The 23,424-nt window shown below is 44.0% G+C and overlaps 1 protein-coding gene across 5 annotated transcripts in view; it reads right to left on the reverse strand.

Annotated features, from left to right (window-relative positions):
* Positions 1–507: 507 nt before the first annotated feature.
* The window catches only part of gripap1 (GRIP1 associated protein 1), a 48,338-nt gene continuing 25,421 nt past the window's right edge, over positions 508–23,424 (reverse strand). For all 5 annotated transcript variants that reach the window (XM_080764368.1, XM_080764367.1, XM_080764369.1 and 2 more), the window contains 5 exons: positions 18,942–19,066; positions 14,153–14,269; positions 11,191–11,284; positions 9,187–9,365; positions 508–3,031 (listed from right to left, as the gene is read on the reverse strand). In XM_080764368.1, the coding sequence (XP_080620494.1) occupies positions 2,939–3,031; positions 9,187–9,365; positions 11,191–11,284; positions 14,153–14,269; positions 18,942–19,066 (608 nt within the window). In that variant the 3' untranslated portion in view covers positions 508–2,938. The remainder of the gene's footprint in view (positions 3,032–9,186; positions 9,366–11,190; positions 11,285–14,152; positions 14,270–18,941; positions 19,067–23,424) is intronic.

A 23,424-nucleotide genomic window follows, 5' to 3' on the forward strand; every position in this document is an offset into this window, starting at 1 on the left:
CCCAAAATAAATGTGGGGGAAAAATAATCATGAATTCAAAACAAATTCAATTATTTCTTCATTAATTTCATGAAGAAACCAAATAAATATCTAAGAAATAGAAGAAAAAATAAGAAAATAAATGTTTAAGAAGTTTTGAAAATAGCTGTGAGTATACGCACCTGACCACTATAGGACATGTGACATGTGACACAGGGACATGTGAGCACCTGGATGAGATTAGACCTACCCTAGGGGAGAACATGCTAACTCCACACAGAAAGGCCCTTTCTCCAATCCCACCTAGGGTTATGGGCACCGATGACACAGACTACACTTTGTGCATCTACACAGCATACACGTGATCAGAAATAATCACGCCGCCTGAATCGCAGGAGCCGTGTCCATATATTCCACTGACATTTTGCGAATTATTTGGTTGTGTATGTCACCTTTAGTGTGTATTTAATATTTTAATTTCTCACATCTAAAATATATATATACTGTATTCCATTCCAGAGACAGGGAAATCGTCAGACAATAGTTGTATTTGAGCTCATCGTAATTACAATAATAATAATAATAATCATACAGATTTGAAATCAGGACTTTGTCATAAATACAGTTGATTTTTCATACAGTTAGAAGTCATATCAGTGTCTATATACAGGATTAATCCATAAAGACAGAAACACAACACACCTCGTCATCTCAACCTCCTGGAGAGGTCATGATTAGAACCTCATATGAAGGTCCTCATCACAACCTAAACCGTGTTCCGTTCAGATCAGTGGTTCAAAGAAATATTGTTACTTTTCACAATAAACTATGAAGAAGAAAGACATTAGAAGACCAGCATGTGTTTGTAAAATGTTTACAAACACATTCGCCAGTTCGTTTTTTACTGAAACCAGCAAGTCACATTACTGTAGGTCTGATTCATGATGGCCACTAAAACCAGATCTAATCAGCAAATCATAGAACAAATAAAGGTTTAAAGGAAATATAAATAGTTAAACCATATATATATACTTCCATTGACCGGCATCCTCCACGGCTCTGTACTTGGTCTGCTCCTTTGTGTGCATCTTTGCCAAAAAATAACCGATCCACAAGCTATAAGATCTGCCGTTTTTTGCTGAGTTTTTGCCCCGTAATAGGGGCGCTAGATTTCATGTGGTTCAAACTGCCATCAGGGAATCAAACAACCCAGTAAGATGAACTAAGATGAACCCAGTAAGCTGGAGTTTCAGGTTACTAGAACATGAGGTCAGAGGTCATGCACAGGGCAGGTATGCCACAACTTGCCCCCAAAAACAGGCCATTAACTTATAGAACCAATATACATATAGAATATATCCAAAACGGTAAATAACGTAGTAAATTATACCATTAACGGAACGTGTTGTTTTCTTTTTAGCATATGAAATGGATTCAACTGTATATGTATTTATACTGGTTAAGTATCTCAGGACATAGACAGAGCCCAGTCAGCGGAAGCAACAGGAACACATGATGAAACGCAGGTGATAGGCAGGTTTCACTTTAGACAGTTAATCAGACCAGTGTGTGTCCAGTGGAAACCTCGTATGAATCTGATCTCAGGTCAGAATGGGTTAAGCAAAAGTAGAAATGTACAGTCAGTCAGCGCCAATAGGAGAGAGTATTCTGGTAAAGGCTTGTAATCCAGGACATAGCCAGGCTTGAACAGTTATTAAGATGACCGAGTTGCAGAAAGCAATAGGCTGATCTACAATCAGTTACAGACAGTTTATAGCGACAGCTGCCTAGTCCAGAACATAGCCAGACCCTGGCAAACAGACAGTGTTTACGTATAGCAGAGATACAAAACATCGTCTTCCAGCACGTAGCCACAGTTCTGACTATACAGCAGATCTCAGTTCATCGGCCTTGTGACCAGAATGTTGCTGGTTCTAATCCCCAGACCGGCTGGGGCCATCTGGATGGAACACGCAGTCTGCTGCCACTGTGCCTTTGAGCCAGAGAAGTAAAAGAGTGGCGACAATAGCGTTGACTCCCATTGTAAGTGGTCATTGTATCTCAATGGGATAGTTCCAATGTTTGGAACTATAGCCCATAGGAAGATCAAAGCGTGTCGCCACTCTCTTACTATTCCACTGGGCTTTGAGCAACACACCTTCCAGGGAAATACATCGATATGGTGATTATGAGAATACCGTACATACCATCTGTGATTTTGGATATCGTAATATGGCTTAATAAGGGCTTTCTTTTTGTGACCAAAAATGTGTTTTTTGACAACTTCTCTAAAACACAGAGAAGACACTGGCCTGCAGGCGCTGTACATGTATTAAAAATGAATTTATTTGTTTAAAAGTTGTTAAAATCCGCCGTTAGTTTTGGGGCTTAGTTTCAAATTGAATAAATTGTGGGAATCGCAGTTCTAACATCTAACGAGCATAGATGGACCAGCTGGTGTCGCCACACCAAAAAGACTACAAACATGAATATTAACGCAGTCTGTCTGGTCACAAGGACAACGAAAAGACATCTCGTATAGGCAGGTGGACCAGTACATAGCCAGGTCCAGTGACACACACACACACACACACACACACACACACACACACACACACACACACACACACACACACACACACAGAGAGAGTTCATTCCCTTGGGCCTGAGTTCCAAGACATAGCCAGGGGTCAGGTTCAGGAACAGCGCCACACACTGTAAGCTAAGCGGTGCAGTCCAGTTATAGTACATTCAGTAGTATATCTCTCCATCTCCATCCTGTAGTGTCCATTCCTTCTTTCTTTGATCCCTTTGGTGATGAAAAAGATGGAGGGATGTCTAACCGACGGATGTTCTTCCAGCGTTCATTGGACTTTCAGTGGCTGCAGACTTCCAGGCATTAATAAACGCTGGTCTGGGGTCATTGAAACGGAAGGAGATGGGATTGATGTTCCCAGTGTTAGTCTGATCCCAGACCAGCTGCACTGCCGCCTCCTCCACCACCGCCCTCTTTACTGAGACGGACTAATTCCTGAGACAACACCTCCAAGTCCTGCACACACAGAGAGAGAGAGAGAGAGAGAGAGAGAGAGAGAGAGTTAGCATGATGAAGACAAAATACACAGACTAACGCAGTCTACGCACACACTGTACACACATTAAGCATGTAAAAAAACAAAAACATTTAATGTTCCAGATTGATTATTGGTTATTTTTATTGGACATTAATTAACATTGACTGCCAGAGTTAAAACATCATCTATGGGTGCTTTCGCCAGCGAAGCAGAGCGTTTTCACTAACCTTTGAAAACTAAAAAAAAAGAAGTGGCCTTTAGTGTGGTCAACTTTTTGAGGGCACAATTATTTTAAGTCCCCGGTAATTCCCCCATAATTCTTTTATCTTAAAGGTTAAGGATGATTAAAACATGTATTTCAAGGCGAACATTGGTTCAGAACAGTGCTTCTCAAATAAATAATCACAGCTTTAAATGACAAAATATAAGTAGCTACTGTTATAATAATGAAATGGCCTAGGCTAATTCATATAGATTTAATTTGGGGGTCCTTGAAATTAAAATGGCTAAGGATCACTGGATTAAACTGTGAGTTAATTCACAGCCTACATTCATTTTTAAAAAAAATCTACAAAAAAATCTAAAAGTTTTAAAACTTGCAAGAAAAACTTGCGCGAGAAAAACTCACACTATTATCTTATTTCTTCTAATTTGCTTCTATTGTTTATACTGTGCAAATTGTTCAGCACCTTCTAACTTTGTTTCGAAAGGTGCTTTATAAATAACAATTACTTACTTACATAACTTTTGTGAGGGCTTGGTTTAGTGCTAAAGTAATATATTGAATAACATATAAATGTAGATTTTAAGGCTAGACTGGCATATGGCATTGTAGAGAGGTTAGTGACAGATGAGATCTACTGAGGACTCAACTCAACTCAACACAAAGTGTAAAAAGCATTTGTATAATTGTGTGCTTATGAACATTTACCACGTTATGTCCGCATTGATACAGAAATAAATAATTATTAAGCGAGCAACGTGTGGTGTACAGTGAGCGTGCTCTGGTGCTTGGCTACTTTGGCTAGCGATATTAGCCGTGGCCAGCGTTGGCTGTTTAAACAATTTACTCTGTCAACTAACGTATAGCAGACGACGGTGTGGTGAATGGTGGAGGAGTCCTGCAGTCTATGCTGTTGCGTGGTGTTGTTTTGTGAGTTTATATCCATGAAGACGAGTCACGTTGGCCTTAACACACGGACTCTGTGTGATAATAATCTTGAAGCACCGGGCAGAGTGTCAGTGAGCGAGAGCTGTGTGCGCTCTAGTAGGCAGAGTGCGGGCTAAATGCCCACTGTTTACTCAGTCAGTGTCAGTGCGTGTATGCATGCATGGTGCGGAGGAGGAGGCAAATGGCAACACAACTACAATACAGACAATACAAGTCTGCGCGAGACGTTTGGGGAAGGTTACCGTAATGACTGGAAAATTGCGCAAAGGAAAAACGGTAAAATGAACTGCTGTGGGCGCGCCGGTCGGGGCACATTGGCACCGCGGCCGTATGGGCATATCATTTTTCGAGGGGCACACGGCCAAAGAGAGGGGCAACGACGGCCATGGCCGCCGTTGCCCTGATTCCTGCCAAGCCGTCAACACTGCTTCAAATCAAACACAGTCACAAAAAAGCATCAAGTGTTGTGGCGATCGAAGCCGTCTCTCTGCACGACAGCGGCCATGGGAAAGGAATATCCAGACAGAGTCAACTAGCTGTGCTGCAGAGGAGAGACCGACCGTCATTGGAGTTAGCAGACGCAGTTAACGGCTAATTAACTGCACCTCGGGTTACCGGCCGAATAAATGATTCACAGAGTTCAAGTAACAGACACATCTCCACATCTATGCTGTTCAGACTGCTGTGTGAATAAGACCGTCCAGGTCAAACGACCATGAACTTTCACTGCATCGTGGACCAAATAAGAGGTCAGTGGTTTTCAGTCAACGCTTTTCATAAATCAAGGCCCATCATTTATTCAGCATTTGAGCCACACAGACCGCCAGAGATTTAGCCTCTCAGACCCTAAACCTCAGAATATTTTGTTGTTGTTGGAAAATATTTTGTCCACAAATAATTCCATGCTGTATTGATGTGGTGCCATAGGAGAGACAACAGGCAAACGATCAAAACAACAATATTTCTGCATTCTCTACTCGTTAATCTCCAATTAAGTAATGCAGTAATGTTTAGCAATAATTTAACAAGAGTTAATAATTTAACTCTTGTTCAGCAATAATACCAGCTCAGTGGCCTTGTGGTTAGAGTGTCCGCCCTGAGACTGGGAGGTCAGGGTTCGATCCCCGGCCGGGTCATACCAAAGACTGTAAAAATGGGACCCAGTGCCTCCCTGCTTGACACTCAGCATCAAAGGGTTGGATTGGGGGTATAAGTCCCTGCGACATACTAGCGTCATGTCCAGGGGGTGTACTTGTACATCAAGCTGCCTCACGCTACAGAAACAGGAGATACGTAGGCTGCTGCCCCTATGGGCCTCATGGCTCGACAAGGCTACTTACTACTTACTTAATAAGTAAGTAGTAGCAATAATAGCAACAATTTAACTTGAGTGTAAAATGAAACCAAATGGACCTGTGGTTTCACTTTACGCTTTCAAGAGTCAACTCTTTTATTGTGGCTAGCTGTTAGCATAAACCCCAGTTCCAGGTGCCACCATACATACGCGTTCACTTTAAGCCATTCTGACCGGGAACCCGTTTTGGTGTTAGCATCATGTTATGCTTTAGCTATTGAAAAATAGCAGATCTACAAGCTCATAGCGCGCCACCGAGTGGCGCGCTACGAGCTTGTAGGTCTGCTATTTTTGAAAAATCGAAGAGCGACTGACATTTTTAGAATCTGATCTCAGGTCAGAATGGGTTCATCAGACCAGTGTGTGTCCAGTGGAAACCTCGTATGAATCTGATCTCAGGTCAGAATGGGTTAAGGGTCAGAGTTTGATAACTGATAAATAACTGATCTACAAGATCACACACACTTGTGAGCTTAGAGATCTGCACATTTCATGTTGTGATCTATATATATATATATATATGGAGTCATATCTGCAAACATTTTGAACAGCAAACATATTTGTCAAAACGGTCACTGGTGTCTTTGTAATCAATGTACAGAACTATTAAAGTTACAATTCCTAGCTTTAGGCAGCTGATTAAAAAAAAAGGTAAATGGTGCATTTATATAGCGCCTTTATCCAAGGCGCTTTACATAGATTGTGCATTACATTCACCCATTCACACACACATTCATACACCTTTACATAGATTGTGCATTACATTCACCCATTCACACACATTCATACACCTTTACATAGATTGTGCATTACATTCACCCATTCACACACACATTCACACACCTTTACATAGATTGTGCATTACATTCACCCATTCACACACACATTCACACACCTTTACATAGATTGTGCATTACATTCACCCCCACACACACACACACACACACACACACACACATATTCATACACCGATGGCAGCGGAAACCGTGCAAGGAGGCACCAACCAGCACACCAGGAGAAATGAGGGGTTCTGGGCCATATTTTGTGTGTCTTAAATCAGGTCTTATTACTTAACTTAAGACCTGGAGGTGTGGTCAATGCTCTTTGGTCACTCAGAATAGCCCAAATGGCATTGATCACACCTCTCCAGGTCTTAAGTTAAGTAATAAGACCTGGTACTTAAGAGTACCGGTTCTAGGCCTTTTGAGGCCCTAGGCAACATATTATACAGAGCCCCCCCCCCCCCCCCTCCTGCTTTGCCACGCCGGATAAAAATGTAAAAAATGTAAATTTGCCATGAAAATGCTTCAATCTGGTGCACTTTGAGATAAAAATTAAGAAGCTAGGTGGGGCCCACATGTGGCCAGTAGCCCATGTAAGGGATACATGAAAAAAAAAAATCTTCTCCCTGTGACGAGGCCCCCTCAGTGGTTGAGGCCCTAGGCGACCGCCTAGTTCGCCTATGCCTAGAACCGGCCCTGACTGTGGTCCTACCCCCCCCATGAGACTTACAAATCCCAAATGTTTATAAACAAATCCCAAATGTTTGTAAACAAATCCCAAATGTTTATAAACAAATCCCAAAATGTTTATAAACAAATCCCAAATGTTTATAAACAAATCACAAATGTTTATAAACAAATACCAAAATGTTTATAAACAAATCCCAAATCCCATGAGACTTGGTCCTACCCGCCCGACCATGAGACTGGACACGCAAAATATGGCCCTCAGTGTCTTGCTCAAGGACACTTGGACACTAACTCTGGGGGAGCACCACAGGGTTGGAACTGGCAACCTTGCGGTTACCATCCAGCCACTCTACCCCTGAGCCACCCTGCCGCCGCTGAAAAACACTGGGGTGATTAACAGTGATTAACTGCGAACAACGTACATTAAATAAGGGTAATGCGGCTCCCTAACAGGGAGGGGGTCCGGCATTTCGCAAACGTTTGCACATCTTCCATTATTTTATTTGCAATATGGCTGACGCGGCGTACGTATCTCCTCGTTGCACCGACAGGCTGGGTCAGTATCACCACCAGAGATAAGGGTGAAAATACTGTCGGCTCCAATTTAACCCATTCTGAACGGGAACCCATTTTGGTGTCGGCATCATGTCATGCTTTGCCTTTAGCTATTGAAAAATAGCAGATCTACAAGCTCGTAGCGCGCCACCGAGTGGCGCGCTACGAGCTTGTAGGTCTGCTATTTTTGAAAAATCGAAGAACGACTGACATTTTTATAGAATCTGATCTCAGGTCAGAATGGGTTATAATCAGACCAGTGCGTGTCCAGTGGAAACCTCGTATGAATCTGATCTCAGGTCAGAATGGGTTAAAGCAAAGTAGCTAAAAAACTACAAACATCTATCGATCCCACTGCAGGGAATGGAGACAAAGCCATTTAACCCATTCTGGACGGGAACCCCTTTTGGTGTTTTTTTTTAACTAAGCATTATGTTATGCTTTAGCTATTGAAAAATAGCAGATCTACAAGCTCGTAGCGCGCCACTCGGTGGCGCGCTACGAGCTTGTAGATCTGCTATTTTTTTTGAAAAATCGTGAAAATGCAGGCACAAATCTTTTGAATATATATTCTTTCAGAGCGAACGTTTTTTTTTTTAAACGTAAATGGGTTAACACAGCTCAACATGATGGAGCTGTTTTGGAGCCAGATGCTAAAACAACCTCACCAACTGTTTGGGACTTTGTCTCCATCTGTGTCCTGATTGATGCCGACGCAAGCACCAAAACCCCCCCCACAAAACATGGATTTATAGTGTCGCTAAGAAATATACAGCTTTAAATGAGTGTTATACAACATAGTTAATATGAGAGGAGAGGAGAGGAGAGGAGAGGAGAGGAGAGGAGAGGAGAGGAGAGGAGAGGAGAGGAGAGGAGTTTTCTGGTTCCAGATCAGTTTGAGAAATGTCTCCTCTATCAAGGTTGCGTGTGTGTGTGTGTAACCTGGAACCCCCTCAGGGCACTATGTCCACCCACTCCAACGCACGCACGCACGCACGCACACGCACACGCACACACACACAGTCACACAAACACGAACATAATGGCATGTAATGAAATAAATCACACGCGAGCAATCCGCCTTGTCTTGAGCAGAGTTCTATTTTTGCTCATCATCATCATGGGAACAGTTAAGGCCACCCACCACCACCATGGCAACACATCAACGCACACACACGTACATACGCACGCATGCACACGTTCAACAACGCCTACACAGTAAGAGTGTCCAAAAGAAAACTCATACCGTACATTTGTTTAACCCATTCTGACCTGAGATCAGATTAAAAAAATGTCTTCTGCATCCCGACAGTTTTCTGAAAAAGCTATGTTTCTGTGTCAGTCGTTCTTCGATTTTCCAAAAATATCAGACCTACAAGCTCGTAGTGTGCCACTCGGTGGCGCGCTATGAGCTTGTAGATCTGCTATTTTTCAATAGCTAAAGCATAACATAACGCCAAAAGGGGTTCCCGCGCAAAATGGGTTAAGTTGTATTTGAATGGAGAGGTTTCAGGACTCGTGTGTTGTGTGTGTGTGTGTGTGTGTGTGTGTGTGTGTGTGTGTGCGTGCCTGTGTGCGTACCTTTTGCAGGTGCATGTTCTTAGTGAGCTGTTCCTCCAGCATGTTCTGCAGCTTCTTGTTCATCTCCCGGAGGTTCTCGTCTCCCGGCTTCACCAGGTCTCTGAGCACGGAGCCCAGAGACCCTCGGTCAGCCTGGTGGTGGTGGTGGGCTGCATGGACCACCGCCCCCGACGAAGAGCCTGGAGGGAGAGAGACATAGGCAAGGACACAGAGAGAGAGAGAGAGGGAGAGAGAGAGAGACACAGAGAGGACACAGAGAGAGAGAGAGAGAGAGGGAGAGAGTGGTGTTGATTTTGACAGCACATTTTGATTTAGCTTTAGTCTTTTGAATACTGTAGGTATAAACTTATGAAGAACAGGTATAAAGTTATGGAATTCACAAAACCAGGAGTTGAAGAGTTGTACAACAGTGTTTCAGTTTTAAAATGATAAAATATGAATTAGACTGTGTTATTATTTTTGTTCCCTCAGCGTTGTTTTGTGTGGTCTCTTGTTGAGCTCTACATGTTCTTTTGTCTTTGTTGGTTTTATTTATTTATTTGATGTAATCATGGTGATATAAAATGTATGGTTGGTAGCAGCATCAATTAGATGTTTTTTTAATGATAGGGGCAGGTATAAATAAGATGTATCTTCTTCCTGCTCCTTTTCTGCTATGGAATATGTAAAAAATAAGTACAAACTGAAATGAATAATATTCATGTTAAACCATAATCTCTTAGTCATCTGAAATGCTTCATGAAAAACCATAACCTCATAGTCATCTGAAATGCTTTCAGTTTCAGTCAACTAAATATGAGATTTTAGTCGACAAAAAAACAAACTAGGAAAGATGATTTAGACGACGGAAATGTATTTCGGCGGGCCTTGATGGCGTCGTAATGGCTGATATACAAGCTCACCATATACGTTGCGAGCTTGTAGATCTGCTTGTAGATCTGCTATTTTCAAAACGCAACACCGTCCTGGGCGCAACCAAACGTAAACTGACTTGTCTTTTAGTTTCTACTGGATCTCTTCTCCACTCCCTAACATTTTAGTCTAGTTGTCAGCATCTTAGTTTTAGTCATCGTAGCTTAGTTTTTAATGAAAACAAGTGAAAAAAAAAGTAGTCAAGAAACTTTTTTTGGCATAGCTTTAGTCGATGAAATAAACACTGTTAAGTGTAGAAGTGAACGAGTAGAAGTGAACGTTAAAAGATGTTAGTGTGTGTGTTTGTGTTGGCTGTATTCATGACAAACTGCTCCGTTTGCAGTCTGTGGGCCAACCATAGAACACGATCACATTTCACTATGCGCGTGGACGCGCGTACGTACACACACACACACACACACACACACACACACACACACACACACACGCAAGATAAGTGTCCAGTGCTTTACTGGCCATTACATTCACTATTATCGCACTGGTAATGGAATTGGAGAGAGAGAGAGAGAGAGAGAGAGAGAGAGAGAGAGAGTGAATTTTTGTATATTTGTGTCTTTATGTGTGAACATTTATGTGTGTGTCCTCTGTTAAGTCAGTCAGACATGAAATTAAAAACAGCACGGGACATGATGAGATACACTGTAGGAAGGGAGAGGAGAGGAGAAGGTGCATAGGAGAGATAAGGGGAAAGGAAGGGAGGAGACAAGTGGATACCAAGTTTATCTAATTGCAGAGAAAATGCTGAGGGAAAGCTCCCTTTAGAGCTATTAAAGATAACCGCCTCTCGGCGCGCGCACACACACACACACACACACACACACACACACACACACACACACACACACACACACACACACACACACACAGCGTCAATGTAGTTAAATATAGCAGCATGTGGGACAGTTGAACTGCTGGTGAAGAAGAAATCCACTGCAGAGAGAGGTTTGCACACTGCAAAAAACCCCAGTCTCGATATTAGAAGAAAAAAAATCGCGCATGTGTGTGTAACTGGGTGTGTGGGTGTGTGTGTAACTGGGTGTGTGGGTGCGTGCGTATGTGAGGGTACTGTACCTATACGACTGTCCATCACGTATGTTTCTATAATTGCACTCTTCCTACAGATGTCCTCAGCCATGGACGAACTACTGACCTCCAGGTGTTTCACCTGCAGACACAATACAATACAATTCAATACAATACATTAGAATACACCTACATACTCCTACTAGTAAGCATTAACACATTTTGTACATAATACGTCCTGAAACGTCATAAGGATTGGAACCGAGAGGTGCCTTCGACGTCTGTGGACGTCCTAGCGACGTCCAAACGACGCGGGGCGAGATAATAATATTCAGAATAATTACTTCTTTTTTTTTTGGCATTTCGCTTTTCGCTTGCCGTATGCTAACGCTCTGTGAAACTATTAGCTTGTCATTGACTCCCATGTTAGCGCGGCGGAAAGAATGACTCGTATCTCCTCATCCAGGGCGCTCTCCGTGGTGATGAATGGATCGATATGCTGGCGCTGCGTTTCTGCTCCTCATCCGTCTCTCCCGCAAAATATGAACTCTTTTTGTAGCGTATATAAATATATTAAGATGATCGGAGATTGTGATGGCACTTTGTCAGTCAACTTTTTTAAGAAAGTATTTCCGGTTCATGGCTTTCAAAATGGAAGCGATCACTACTCTGGCGATTACTCCGGCGCAAGCAACGCCTTTATTTTGATGCAGTTCCGGTACTAAATGTGTTAATAACATAACTCACGGTTGTGCTGTTAATGTGACAGAGAGTTTACAAAAGTAACTGGCAGTGGCCAGTGGAACTATCTGCGGTCTCTTTACATGGACCCTGGCAGTGGCCAGTGGAACTATCTGAGGTCTCTTTACATGGACCCTGGCAGTGGCCAGTGGAACTATCTGCGGTCTCTTTACATGGACCCTGGCAGTGGCCAGTGGAACTATCTGAGGTCTCTTTACATGGACCCTGGCAGTGGCCAGTGGAACTATCTGAGGTCTCTTTACATGGACCCTGGCAGTGGCCAGTGGAACTATCTGAGGTCTCTTTACATGGACCCTGGCAGTGGCCAGTGGAACTATCTGCGGTCTCTTTACATGGACCCTGGCAGTGGCCAGTGGAACTATCTGCGGTCTCTTTACATGGACCCTGGCAGTGGCCAGTGGAACTATCTGAGGTCTCTTTACATGGACCCTGGCAGTGGCCAGTGGAACTATCTGAGGTCTCTTTACATGCAGTGGCCAGTGTACGCCAGGCTTGTCTCTAAAAAGTCTAAGTGGATGTAGTGGTTTTTTACAATCTTCATTATACGACAGGTCGTTCAAACGAAGCAATCTGATTGGTTGAAATCCACCCATGCTTCAAACGAGTGCCGGGTCCTGTCCCAGCACTATGCGAATGGGGCTACGCTAGCAGTTCTCATGGGAAGTTCAGGGACATAGTAGCTAAAAATGGCATTAAAAAAAAAATCTGTCGAATAATGAAATTGAGCTGACTTTGGGAAAATGTTGCATAATCGCAATATTACACTCGAGGGTGTGCTTTAACGTGATTATCGGCACTTCAGCGCTGCTTACGGCTCTGCCATGTTACTGCAGCAAGGCTGTCGTGCCGATAATCACGTTAAAGCACACCCTCGAGTGTAATATTGCGATTATGCAACATTTTCCCAAAGTCAGCTCAATTTCATTATTCGACAGAAATTATTTTCTAGTAGTACAAAACTACTAGAACAATGTGAACCAAGAGATTCACACACACACACACAAAATATAATTTTTGCTAAGACCAGATATCTATGTGATTATTATTTACTGTAGCCACTGTGAATAGAACAAAGAGTCTTGATTTGATTAATTGGCCAATTAATTAAGTCTCTGGATAGCGGCTTGAACAATGCACGGAATATCTGAAGCTTGAAAGATGTTTTCGTGACAGTCCCATTTGTACCGTTTCTTTACAAGGACTGATAAACAACCATACCACGGACTTAGACTTCATAGCCTTGGTTTATGGTTATTATACAATTATCAGATTACATGATTTAAACCAGTGATTCTTAAAATATGTCATCTCAAGGACCCCCCATTTGTGGAAGCCCACAACTCAGACAGTGTACAAATAGACAAATGTGACTAACTTTGACTGAGGGACTGCCATTGGATTGTTTTTTATTTTCGTTCTTTCATGTCATATAAAAGCAGGGAATCATAGCTTCAAATTGACATATTGGTTGTTCAGTTTGACCCACCAGTTTTGGAGATATGTCTTATAGAGTAATGTCTTGCAGAAAACAGCGAGTTGAGAAAACAGGCTTGAAAGGTTCACTTCTGTGGTCTCTTAACATTACACCTAGCTACATGTTAAAGCATTTATTTCATATTTACATGTCGATTTCAGCTCTGACACTTATTTCAGACATGCTCTAGTTAGTATGTGAAGATGTCTGCCTGTGCTATTAACTCATTTTGAAAAAAATAAAAAAGTTTTTCTCCTCTGTTTGCGCGATGGCAGGCTCTCAGTCAAATCTGGTCCCAAATAGACAAAGGGTCTTGTTGACGAGTGAGGGGAGGACGGAGAAGGAGATCATCACCCAGAGAATGGGAGTAGGGGCGGTGTGTTCACAGTCACTGTACTGCACTGTTGTGACGAAAAGAGAGTTGAGCCAGCAATCTTCATCCCTACTCTCACCTATGGCCATGAAGTGTGGGTCATGACCGAAAGAATAAGGTCGCGAATACAAGTGGCCAAAAATGAGTTTTCTCTGACGGGTGGCTGGCATCTCCCTTAGAGATAGGGTGAGAAGTTCAGTCACACGGGAGAGACTCGGAGTAGAGCCGCTGCTCCTTCGCCTGGAAAGGAGCCAAGCTTAGGTGGTTCTGGCATCTTGTTAGTCACTTTATTGTCTGATCTCTGGGACCCCAATCTACAGTATAGTGTAAGATCCTCAGTGTTAAGCACAGATATTTTATAGCATATTACAATAATAAAATATTAGATGTGTGCTTCTCACCTTCTCCTCCAACATCCACTTCTCCTGTTGAACTTCAGCCAGTCTCTGGAACAACTCTCCCACCTCATCGTCCGACAGCTCTGCTGGCCGCTGAGACTGAGGACTGCCTCCGCTAGACTGAAATATAGATAGAAATATATACATTACTACCTCCGCTAGACTGAAATATAGATAGAAATATATACATCACTACCTCCGCTAGACTGAAATATAGATAGAAATATATACATCACTACCTCCGCTAGACTGAAATATAGATAGAAATATATACATTACTACCTCCACTAGACTGAAATATAGATAGAAATATATACATCACTACCTCCGCTAGACTGAAATATAGATAGAAATATATACATCACTACCTCCGCTAGACTGAAATATAGATAGAAATATATACATCACTACCTCCGCTAGACTGAAATATAGATAAAAATAAATACATTACTAGTACCTCCGCTAGACTGAAATATAGATAGAAATATATACATTACTACCTCCACTAGACTGAAATAGAGACAGGAATATAGACATTATTAATATTGACTGTGGTCTACACTAGACGTACATTTCTTTATTTGGTAGATGGCATTTTTTGTTGTAATCCTGTTTATATTCCTTTTAAGTGGAGCCTCATTTTAATATCTCTAATGGATATGAGAGATGAGCAGCGTAACAGGCTTTCCAGCCGTATATGGAAGTTATTGCCAAGAAGCATTTTGCTGAGAAATAATCTACTACCGAGCACACAATTCTGAACATTCTGCAGCCTGAAATATACCTGTATATACAGTAGAATATATAACTATAGTGTGGAGTGTAGGACAGCCAGAGGACTATCTCCACTATAAATAGACTAGCTAGCACCACTAGAGAAGATGCAGATACTGTTTACGTAAAGATATTATCCATCAAGAAAGACGTGATGATTCGCGCCCACACACGCTCGCCCACACACACACACGCGCGCGCACACACACACACACACTCGCCCAGTCGCCCACACACACAGGTGTCAAACTCATTCATATGTGACATTATGCTGGCCACACCCATCGTGCAGCGAGCGAACACACGTGCAGACGTACGCACGAGAGGACCAGCGCGTACTCCCACAGCTGTCACTTCGGTTCATCAGCCTGGCGTCGCAGTACAGTGTCTCACTTAACCCATTCTGACCTGAGATCAGATTCATATGAGGTTTCCACTGGGACACACACTGGTCTGATTAACCCATTCTGACCTGAGATCAGATTCTAAAAATGTCAGTCGTTCTTTCGATTTTAAAAAAATAGCAGACCTACAAGCTCGTAGCGCGCCACTCGGTGGCGCGCTATGAGCTTGTAGATCTGCTATTTTTCAATAGCTAAAGCATAACATGATGCTAACACCAAAACGGGTTCCCGTTCAGAATGGGTTAAACGCTGTCGTTTAATTATGAACACATTTTGGGAGCCCCAGCGTTTCTATTAATAAAGTGACATTTGTTCTCCGCATTTGACCCATCTCTTGGAGTGGTGAGCTGCAGCCGTGCGTGCCGCGCTCGGGAATCATTTCATTAATTGATTTGACCCCCCCAGTCCAACCCTTTGATGCTGAGTGCCAAGCAGGGAGGCATTGGGTCCCATTTTTACGGCCTTTGGTATGACCCGGCCCGGGAATCGAACCCCGACCTCCCAGTTTCAGAGCGGACACTCTAACCACAAGGCCCCTCAAGCCGCTTCTTTTCACCCGACAGGGGGGAGTTTACCCGGTAGGACGTAGCGCGTGGAAGGAACACGTTATTCCAACCTTTCCCCTCCATCCGGCTGGCCAGGGGGAGGCAGTTTAGAGACCAGGATTACTGCATGTTTGAACATGCCAACTCTTTTTGTTTATTTCAATGAATCGATTCATATCGTCGGGATTAATATCGATATACGATATATCGTTACATGCCTAGTATTGGTACATCTCTAGTCATGGTGACTGAGAACTTTAAAGGGTAAGACCACTTTGAGAGGTTTGGGTTGTTTTCTTACCTTATTATGGGCAAACTATTCCATTCCATGAGTTATTTCGCTACATTGTGTTGTTTATTAGCAATTTAAGAAATAAAAATAGTCGCTCATTGACTTCCATTGTAAAGGGGAAACCGCTCTCAAAGTCACTCTTTTAGCACATAAACCAACGCAACAAAAGCTAAAGACAGTTTATGACACCAGGAAAACTCATGCCGTTTTATTTTCGTCTTTTAAGATATATTTATAAAGTTACAATTTTAGTCGGAGATAGACTGGAGCAGTACTACGGCGTTCCCAACTCTCGCGGGCCGTCTTGCGAGGTTTCGTTTGTAAACAGAAGTCTCCACGCTGTTTGAGATGCACCCTCGCATATGAGCAATCCCAGACAAACACTTTACACACTTCTTCTAAAGTCTCTTCTAAAGTGTCTCCCTCAAACACGTCCATTGTGTGTGTTTTTAGTGACAAGCGGACGAGATCAAATCCATTTGTTTACACCCCCGTCGTTTCCAATAAGGAAGTGGTGTACAGTTTTGGTCCAATCAGATCGTTTTTTACAGCAGTGATTCGGTCGGTGTAGGCATACCCAACGGATCTTCTTTCTACACAAATTAGTAAAAACAAGACAAAGCGCATGAGTTTTCCTCGTGTCATAAACTGTCAGAATAAGCTTTTGTTGCGTTTGTTTATGTGCTAAAACAGTGACTTTGAGAGCGCTTTCCCCGCTACAATGGAAGTCAATGGAACCTATTTTGTATTTCTTAAATTGCTAATAAACAACACCACGGAGCGAAATAACTCATGGAATGTAATGTAATAGTTTGTCCATAATAAGGTAAGAAAACAACCCAAACCTCTAAAAAAGTGGTCTTACCCTTTAACTCATGAATAATGCACGCATGGTGCTTCTACATGGCCGTGCACTGAGCGGCGCCACTCCTCCTTCACGTGCCGCGCCCAGCCAGCCCACAGCTCTTGGCTTTAACACATTTTGACCTGGGAACGATTCTACAAAATGTCTTCTTCTAAATCCTAAATCCAGTTTTCTGAAAACCCCTATGTTTCTGTGGCGGTGGTTCTCAAACTATTCCATGTCAAGGACCCCCAAAAATATATGTAATTGGCCGCCGACCCCCATCTGAAAATATGTTGTTTCAGGGACCCTCCCAGAAGCAAAGATTTGAGTTAGAAATGTTCGTTCTGAAAGAATATATAAAGGTTTGCGCCCCATTTTTAAGATTTTTCTAAAATAGCAGACCTACAAGCTCGTAGCGCGGCACTCGGTGCCGCGCTATGAGCTTGTAGATCTGCTATTTTTCAATATCTAAAGTATAACATAATGCTTTAAAACACCAAAAGGGGTTCCCGCCCAGAATGGGTTAACCATCCTGTCACGTTCTGAGTAGTCGTCATTTCCACAATGTCGTTTAGATGTCTACTTGTCACCTGCTGCAACTGCAGCTTAGATTGATTGAAGTTCATTTCAGAGAAAGCCTTTTTAAAGAGACATGTTGTCCTTCAACATATGGTTTTGGTTTACAAGGAATGTGCTTTTTGTATATTGTTTTTCTCTCAGTGAAGCTTGGAGTTGGTTTTTACTCAGCGACGCCTCATAGTGTTGTTTGACGTTGTATTCCCTTTTATTTCAACTCATAGGAGAAAAGTGATCTTTCCGATTGTCACTGAACGTCCAATCTTCAAAGACAACTTTACGTTTTTTTGGACAACATTTGTGAACTTCGCTACAGGTGATACTGGCGACATAGTTTATCGTCTCCGTCGGTTGGAAACCTCATATGTCCAAAACTGTAGCAGATCGACAACCTCAAAGCGTTTCAAGCATCTACTACTACTCGAGGCGGCGGTGGCTCAGGGGTAGAGTGGCTGGATGGTAACCGCCAGGTTGCCAGTTCGAACCCTGTGGGCTCCCCCAGAGTTAGTGTCGAAGTGTCCTTGAGCAAGACACTGAACCCCTAATTGCTCCTGATGTGCTGGTTGGTGCCTTGCACGGTTTCCGCTGCCATCGGTGTATGAATGTGTGTGTGTGTGGGTGAATGTAATGCACAATCTATGTAAAGCGCCTTGGATGAAGGCGTTATAAATATATGGTAAATGGGCCCAGTTAGGGCCCAGTTAGAGTCCAGTTAGGGTCGGGACGTCAATTTCAGGCCTCTAGTGAGGACTGTGTCGGTAGACACAGGCTAAAGACAGCCACGGCCAGCGAGACAACATCATTCTAAAACAACAGGCTAATCAGCAGGAGGAGACACGGTACTGAGAGCCAGGGCGGCTTCACAGAGGCTACAGCAATAAAACAGATATTATTTTCTCTAAATCTTCCGGCGGGTTAGATTGTTTCCGCGCCTGTGGCCAGTTTGACAACCCCGCGTAGGTCGTGTGACTTTTTTTAATCTTCTCTCTGAGAAAGGCTGTTGCCAAAACTCGTAAGCGATCTCAATAAAATATGAGAAATTGCATCTGAGCCAGTCTTGCATTTTTTATTTTGGAGTGCTGCTTTTTCCACTTTGGTGGTTTATGAGTTTAGTGTCTTGTGTGTGTAGTGTGTACCTTCTGTTTCTGGGTAGGCTGTGTGTGTGTGTGTGTACCTTCTGATTCTGGGTAGGCTGTGTGTGTGTGTGTGTGTGTGTGTGTGTGTGTGTGTGTACCTTCTGATTCTGGGTAGGCTGTGTGTGTGTGTGTGTGTGTGTGTGTGTGTGTACCTTCTGTTTCTGGGTAGGCTGTGTGTGTGTGTGTGTGTGCGTGTGCGTGCGTGCGCGAGCGTGTACCTTCTGTTCTTTAGGTGTGTCCTTCATGATGTCTCTGTAGGAGAAGGAGGAGACGGAGGAGGAGTCTGTCTGCTGCTGACTCCTACTGGGACTGTTGATCTCCGATAGGACCAGCTCCTCTAGACCTGCACACACACACACACACACACACACACACACACACACACACACACACACACACACACACACACACACACACACACACACACACACACACACACACACACACACACACACACACACACACACACACACACACACACACACACACACACACACACACACACACACACACACACACACACACACACACACACACACACACACACACACACACACACACACACACCATCGTTAGCGATAATATCCCTGTAACTCTGAGAGGGTATTCTATGCTCTGTTTTCTGGACTGGTTGGTAGACGTCTTGGTGCGTTCACACAGGCCCATGTACAGTAAAAGACTCAGTCTACTATTCATTGTCAATGGAAGCCAGCGACATGACGATGCAAAGACTCCAAACTCGACCATGAATGGTTGACTCAAGATGCGTAACTAGATGTCAGTCCCCGACGCTGGCTGGTCAGCGATAAACAGCGGCGATAGACCACAGCTGGGTGCTTTTCAACAGTTAAGTCCGATACATGTCCAAGGATTGGTTGGTATCTTCGTTGGTACCGTGGTATCTTTATAAACAGCTTCCAGCATAACGGCGTTCTTTCTGGATCCGTGCTAATGCCGTGTTGCATAGCAGTGACATCACGGTTGAATCCTTGGTTTCCGTATGGTAGCATTTCCACGTGTGGTGTGTTCAAGAATCATCACTACAAGCTGAATTTTGTCATTATTATTTAATGTCAACATTCAAGTACAAGATGTAACCCAGGTAAAGTAATGTGTCCCTCTGCAACTTTAACTTAAAGTTTTAAAGTCAGCCTTGGATCAAACCGATCATCAGGCTAATCATTTCTTTGTATTATCCTATCCTTGTTGATATATATAACACCATTTGGGTCAAGCATTGAAGAGAGGGAGAAAGATCATGGCCGACCCCTCCCACCCTGGCCACGGCCTCCTCACCGTGCTCCCCTCTGGGAGACCCCTCCCACCCTGGCCACGGCCTCCTCACCCTGCTCCCCTCTGGGAGACCCCTCCCACCCTGGCCACGGCCTCCTCACCCTGCTCCCCTCTGGGAGACCCCTCCCACCCTGGCCACGGCCTCCTCACCCTGCTCCCCTCTGGGAGACCCCTCCCACCCTGGCCTCGGCCTCCTCACCGTGCTCCCCTCTGGGAGACCCCTCCCACCCTGGCCACGGCCTCCTCACCCTGCTCCCCTCTGGGAGACCCCTCCCACCCTGGCCACGGCCTCCTCACCCTGCTCCCCTCTGGGAGACCCCTCCCACCCTGGCCACGGCCTCCTCACCCTGCTCCCCTCTGGGAGACCCCTCCCACCCTGGCCACGGCCTCCTCACCCTGCTCCCCTCTGGGAGACCCCTCCAACCCTGGCCACGGCCTCCTCACCGTGCTCCCCTCTGGGAGACCCCTCCCACCCTGGCCACGGCCTCCTCACCCTGCTCCCCTCTGGGAGACCCCTCCCACCCTGGCCACGGCCTCCTCACCCTGCTCCCCTCTGGGAGACCCCTCCCACCCTGGCCACGGCCTCCTCACCGTGCTGCCCTCTGGGAGACGGTTGCGGCTGCTGAAGGCTACAAAAGTCCGCCACAGACTGAGCTTTTTCCCCTCAGCCGCCAGGCTGCTAAATGACTCTGGTTTCCCTCCCACCCCACCCCGCCCCCTAGGGAGTGTCACCGGACATGTTTGCACTATTCCATAAACTCTGCACTTTATATTTATACTTCCTGCACGGTGTTGTATTTGTGTTGTTGTTTTTGTTATATGTGAAAAAAGGAATAAGAAATGCACACACGCAATGTCAAAGCAAATTCCTATGTGTTTTACACAATGGCAAATAAAGGTATCTGAATCTGAAATCTGAATTTGAATCAAAAGTTGGGGAACCACTGGCCACAGAGTGCAAACAGAAGTCACCAGAATAAGGGTCATCCAGGTGGAATAAGGGTCAACCAGGTGGAATAGGGGTCATCCAGGTGGAATAAGGGTCATCCAGGTGGAATAAGGGTCATCCAGGTGGAATAAGGGTCATCCAGGTGGAATAAGGGTCATCCAGGTGGAATAAGGGTCATCCAGGTGGAATAAGGGTCATCCAGGTGGAATAAGGGTCATCCAGGTGGAATAAGGGTCATCCAGGTGGAATAAGGGTCATCCAGGTGGAATAAGGGTCATCCAGGTGGAATAAGGGTCATCCAGGTGGAATAAGGGTCATCCAGGTGGAATAAGGGTCATCCAGGTGGAATAAGGGTCATCCAGGTGGAATAAGGGTCATCCAGGTGGAATAAGGGTCATCCAGGTGGAATAGGGGTCATCCAGATGGTATAGAGGGGTTAAGTGCTACAACGCGTGTCAAGCGTCATGTGTGAGCGTGCCCAGAGGACTAGACCGTGTCCACGTTGCTGCTCCGCTGCACAGACAGCCAATGAAACAAGCTCATCAACACGCCACGCTTAAAACGACCCGTGGCAGCACCCTGGCCCTGAGCGGATCGGGCCGGCGGCGGGCATTTTGAACATGTACTTCTTGGTGAATGGAGAGTGGCGGGGCATGGAGCGTGTCCCTTTAAGAGTACGGGGAACGTCCCTTTAAGAGTGGAGGAGGAGTAGGTACTTTAAAATGTCTGATGATTCTCAGGTCTGCGCTTCAGAGGCGATTAAACATTCATTACTATCTGATCCATTATATATGATTACTGCTGGAGGGGGAGAGAGAGAGAGAGAAAGAGGGAGACAGAGAGAGAGAGACAGAGAGATAGACACAGAGATAGAGAGAGGGGGCTGTGAGATGGGTAGGGGGAAGTTGGCATAGAGAGAGAGAGAGAGAGAGAGAGAGAGAGAGAGAGAGAGAGAGAGAGAGAACGGAGGAAAGAGAGCAAGAGAGGAGAGGTCATTAGACCTGCATTTCTCTGTGTGTGTGTGTGTGTCAAATATTATGAAAGTAAGTGAGACAGAACGATTGAGAGAAAAACTTCCTCTTTGCCAAGTGTGTGTGTGTGTGTGTGTGTGTGTGTGTTCTCAGCTAAATGAATCAGAGATTAGCATTAAATATTAACCAGTGGTTCATGCGCACGAGCACACAAACACACTAAACATTTATTTCATATCTGGTTAAAAATGATTACCGGTATGTAATAATTGCGACGGGCCTGTGGAGCACCATCCTGGCTAAGAATCAACCAGGGGAAGGGCCTGTGGACCAGCATCCTGGCTAAGAATCAACCAGGGGAAGGGCCTGTGGACCACCTGACCATCCTGGCTAAGAATCAACCAGGGGAAACACTGTGTTGTTGGATGGAGATGAATGGATACGATTATGTTTTCTTCCGGTCTATTCTTGGCTATATAGTGGAGAGGACAGGGACAGGCCCTTCCAACCTTGCCCTGTTCTCGTGCAACAGTTGTGGTCTAAGTTTCTCCAAACCACAATAAAATAATAAAAATAATCTCCACTTTCCTACATCACTGAACGCACGGCCGGTATGACGTCTCCCGACAACCTTACCAAGTAAGCAACAAAGTCATCTGCACTTGATCTGCAGGAACTTCAGTAAATATGTCGACTAGCCACAGAGCGAACAGCGCAGCAATTATACATGTTTTTTCCCGGGTTCACACTATAACTGAAACAGTGTTTCAGTTTAAGAAATTGTTTAAAAAGGAAAAAATTATAAAATATTAATTAGAAGGTTAGATATAAGTGTTCTTTTATTCCCTCTGCATTGTTTTGTTTGTTCTCTTTGTTGAGCTCTGCATGTTCTTTTGTCTTTGTTGTTTTTATTTATTTTTTATTTGATGTAATCATGGTGATATTAAATGTATGGTTGGAAGCAGCATCAATTAGATGTTTTTTTAATGATAGGGGCAGGTATAAATAAGATGTATCTTCTTCCTGCTCCTTTTCTTTTCTGATATGGAATATGTAAAAAAATAAGTACAAAGTAAAACCATAAATATGAAAAAATCGTATTATCTTCGTGTTATGTACTATGAGTCATTTTTGATGTGGGTGTTTGAACAGACTGTGGAGACAAATATCCTTCAGGACAATAAAGATTATTATTTTTTAAACAAGAGTTACATTATTTCATATAGAAGAAACTCAAGAAAGAAAGAGATAACCACAGCAGATCAGTCATGCTTCTCATACTGCATTGTGCTCGGTTAGTGAATAACAGCTGATTATGAGCAGATTATGTTTTTGTATTTCAATAAATCCTATAACTCCGCTAAACTAGTCCCAACTCATCCTTGGCACTCAATGAGTTGCTATCGGCTATTTTCAGCACACGACATGCTTCCAGTGAATCCAAAGTAGTGAAATGAGTCCTGGTGACTGAGAACCTGAACCCTTGTG

This window comes from Protomyctophum bolini (assembly GCF_963924005.1).
Source record: "Protomyctophum bolini genome assembly, chromosome: 5".
Lineage (NCBI taxonomy): Eukaryota > Metazoa > Chordata > Actinopteri > Myctophiformes > Myctophidae > Protomyctophum > Protomyctophum bolini.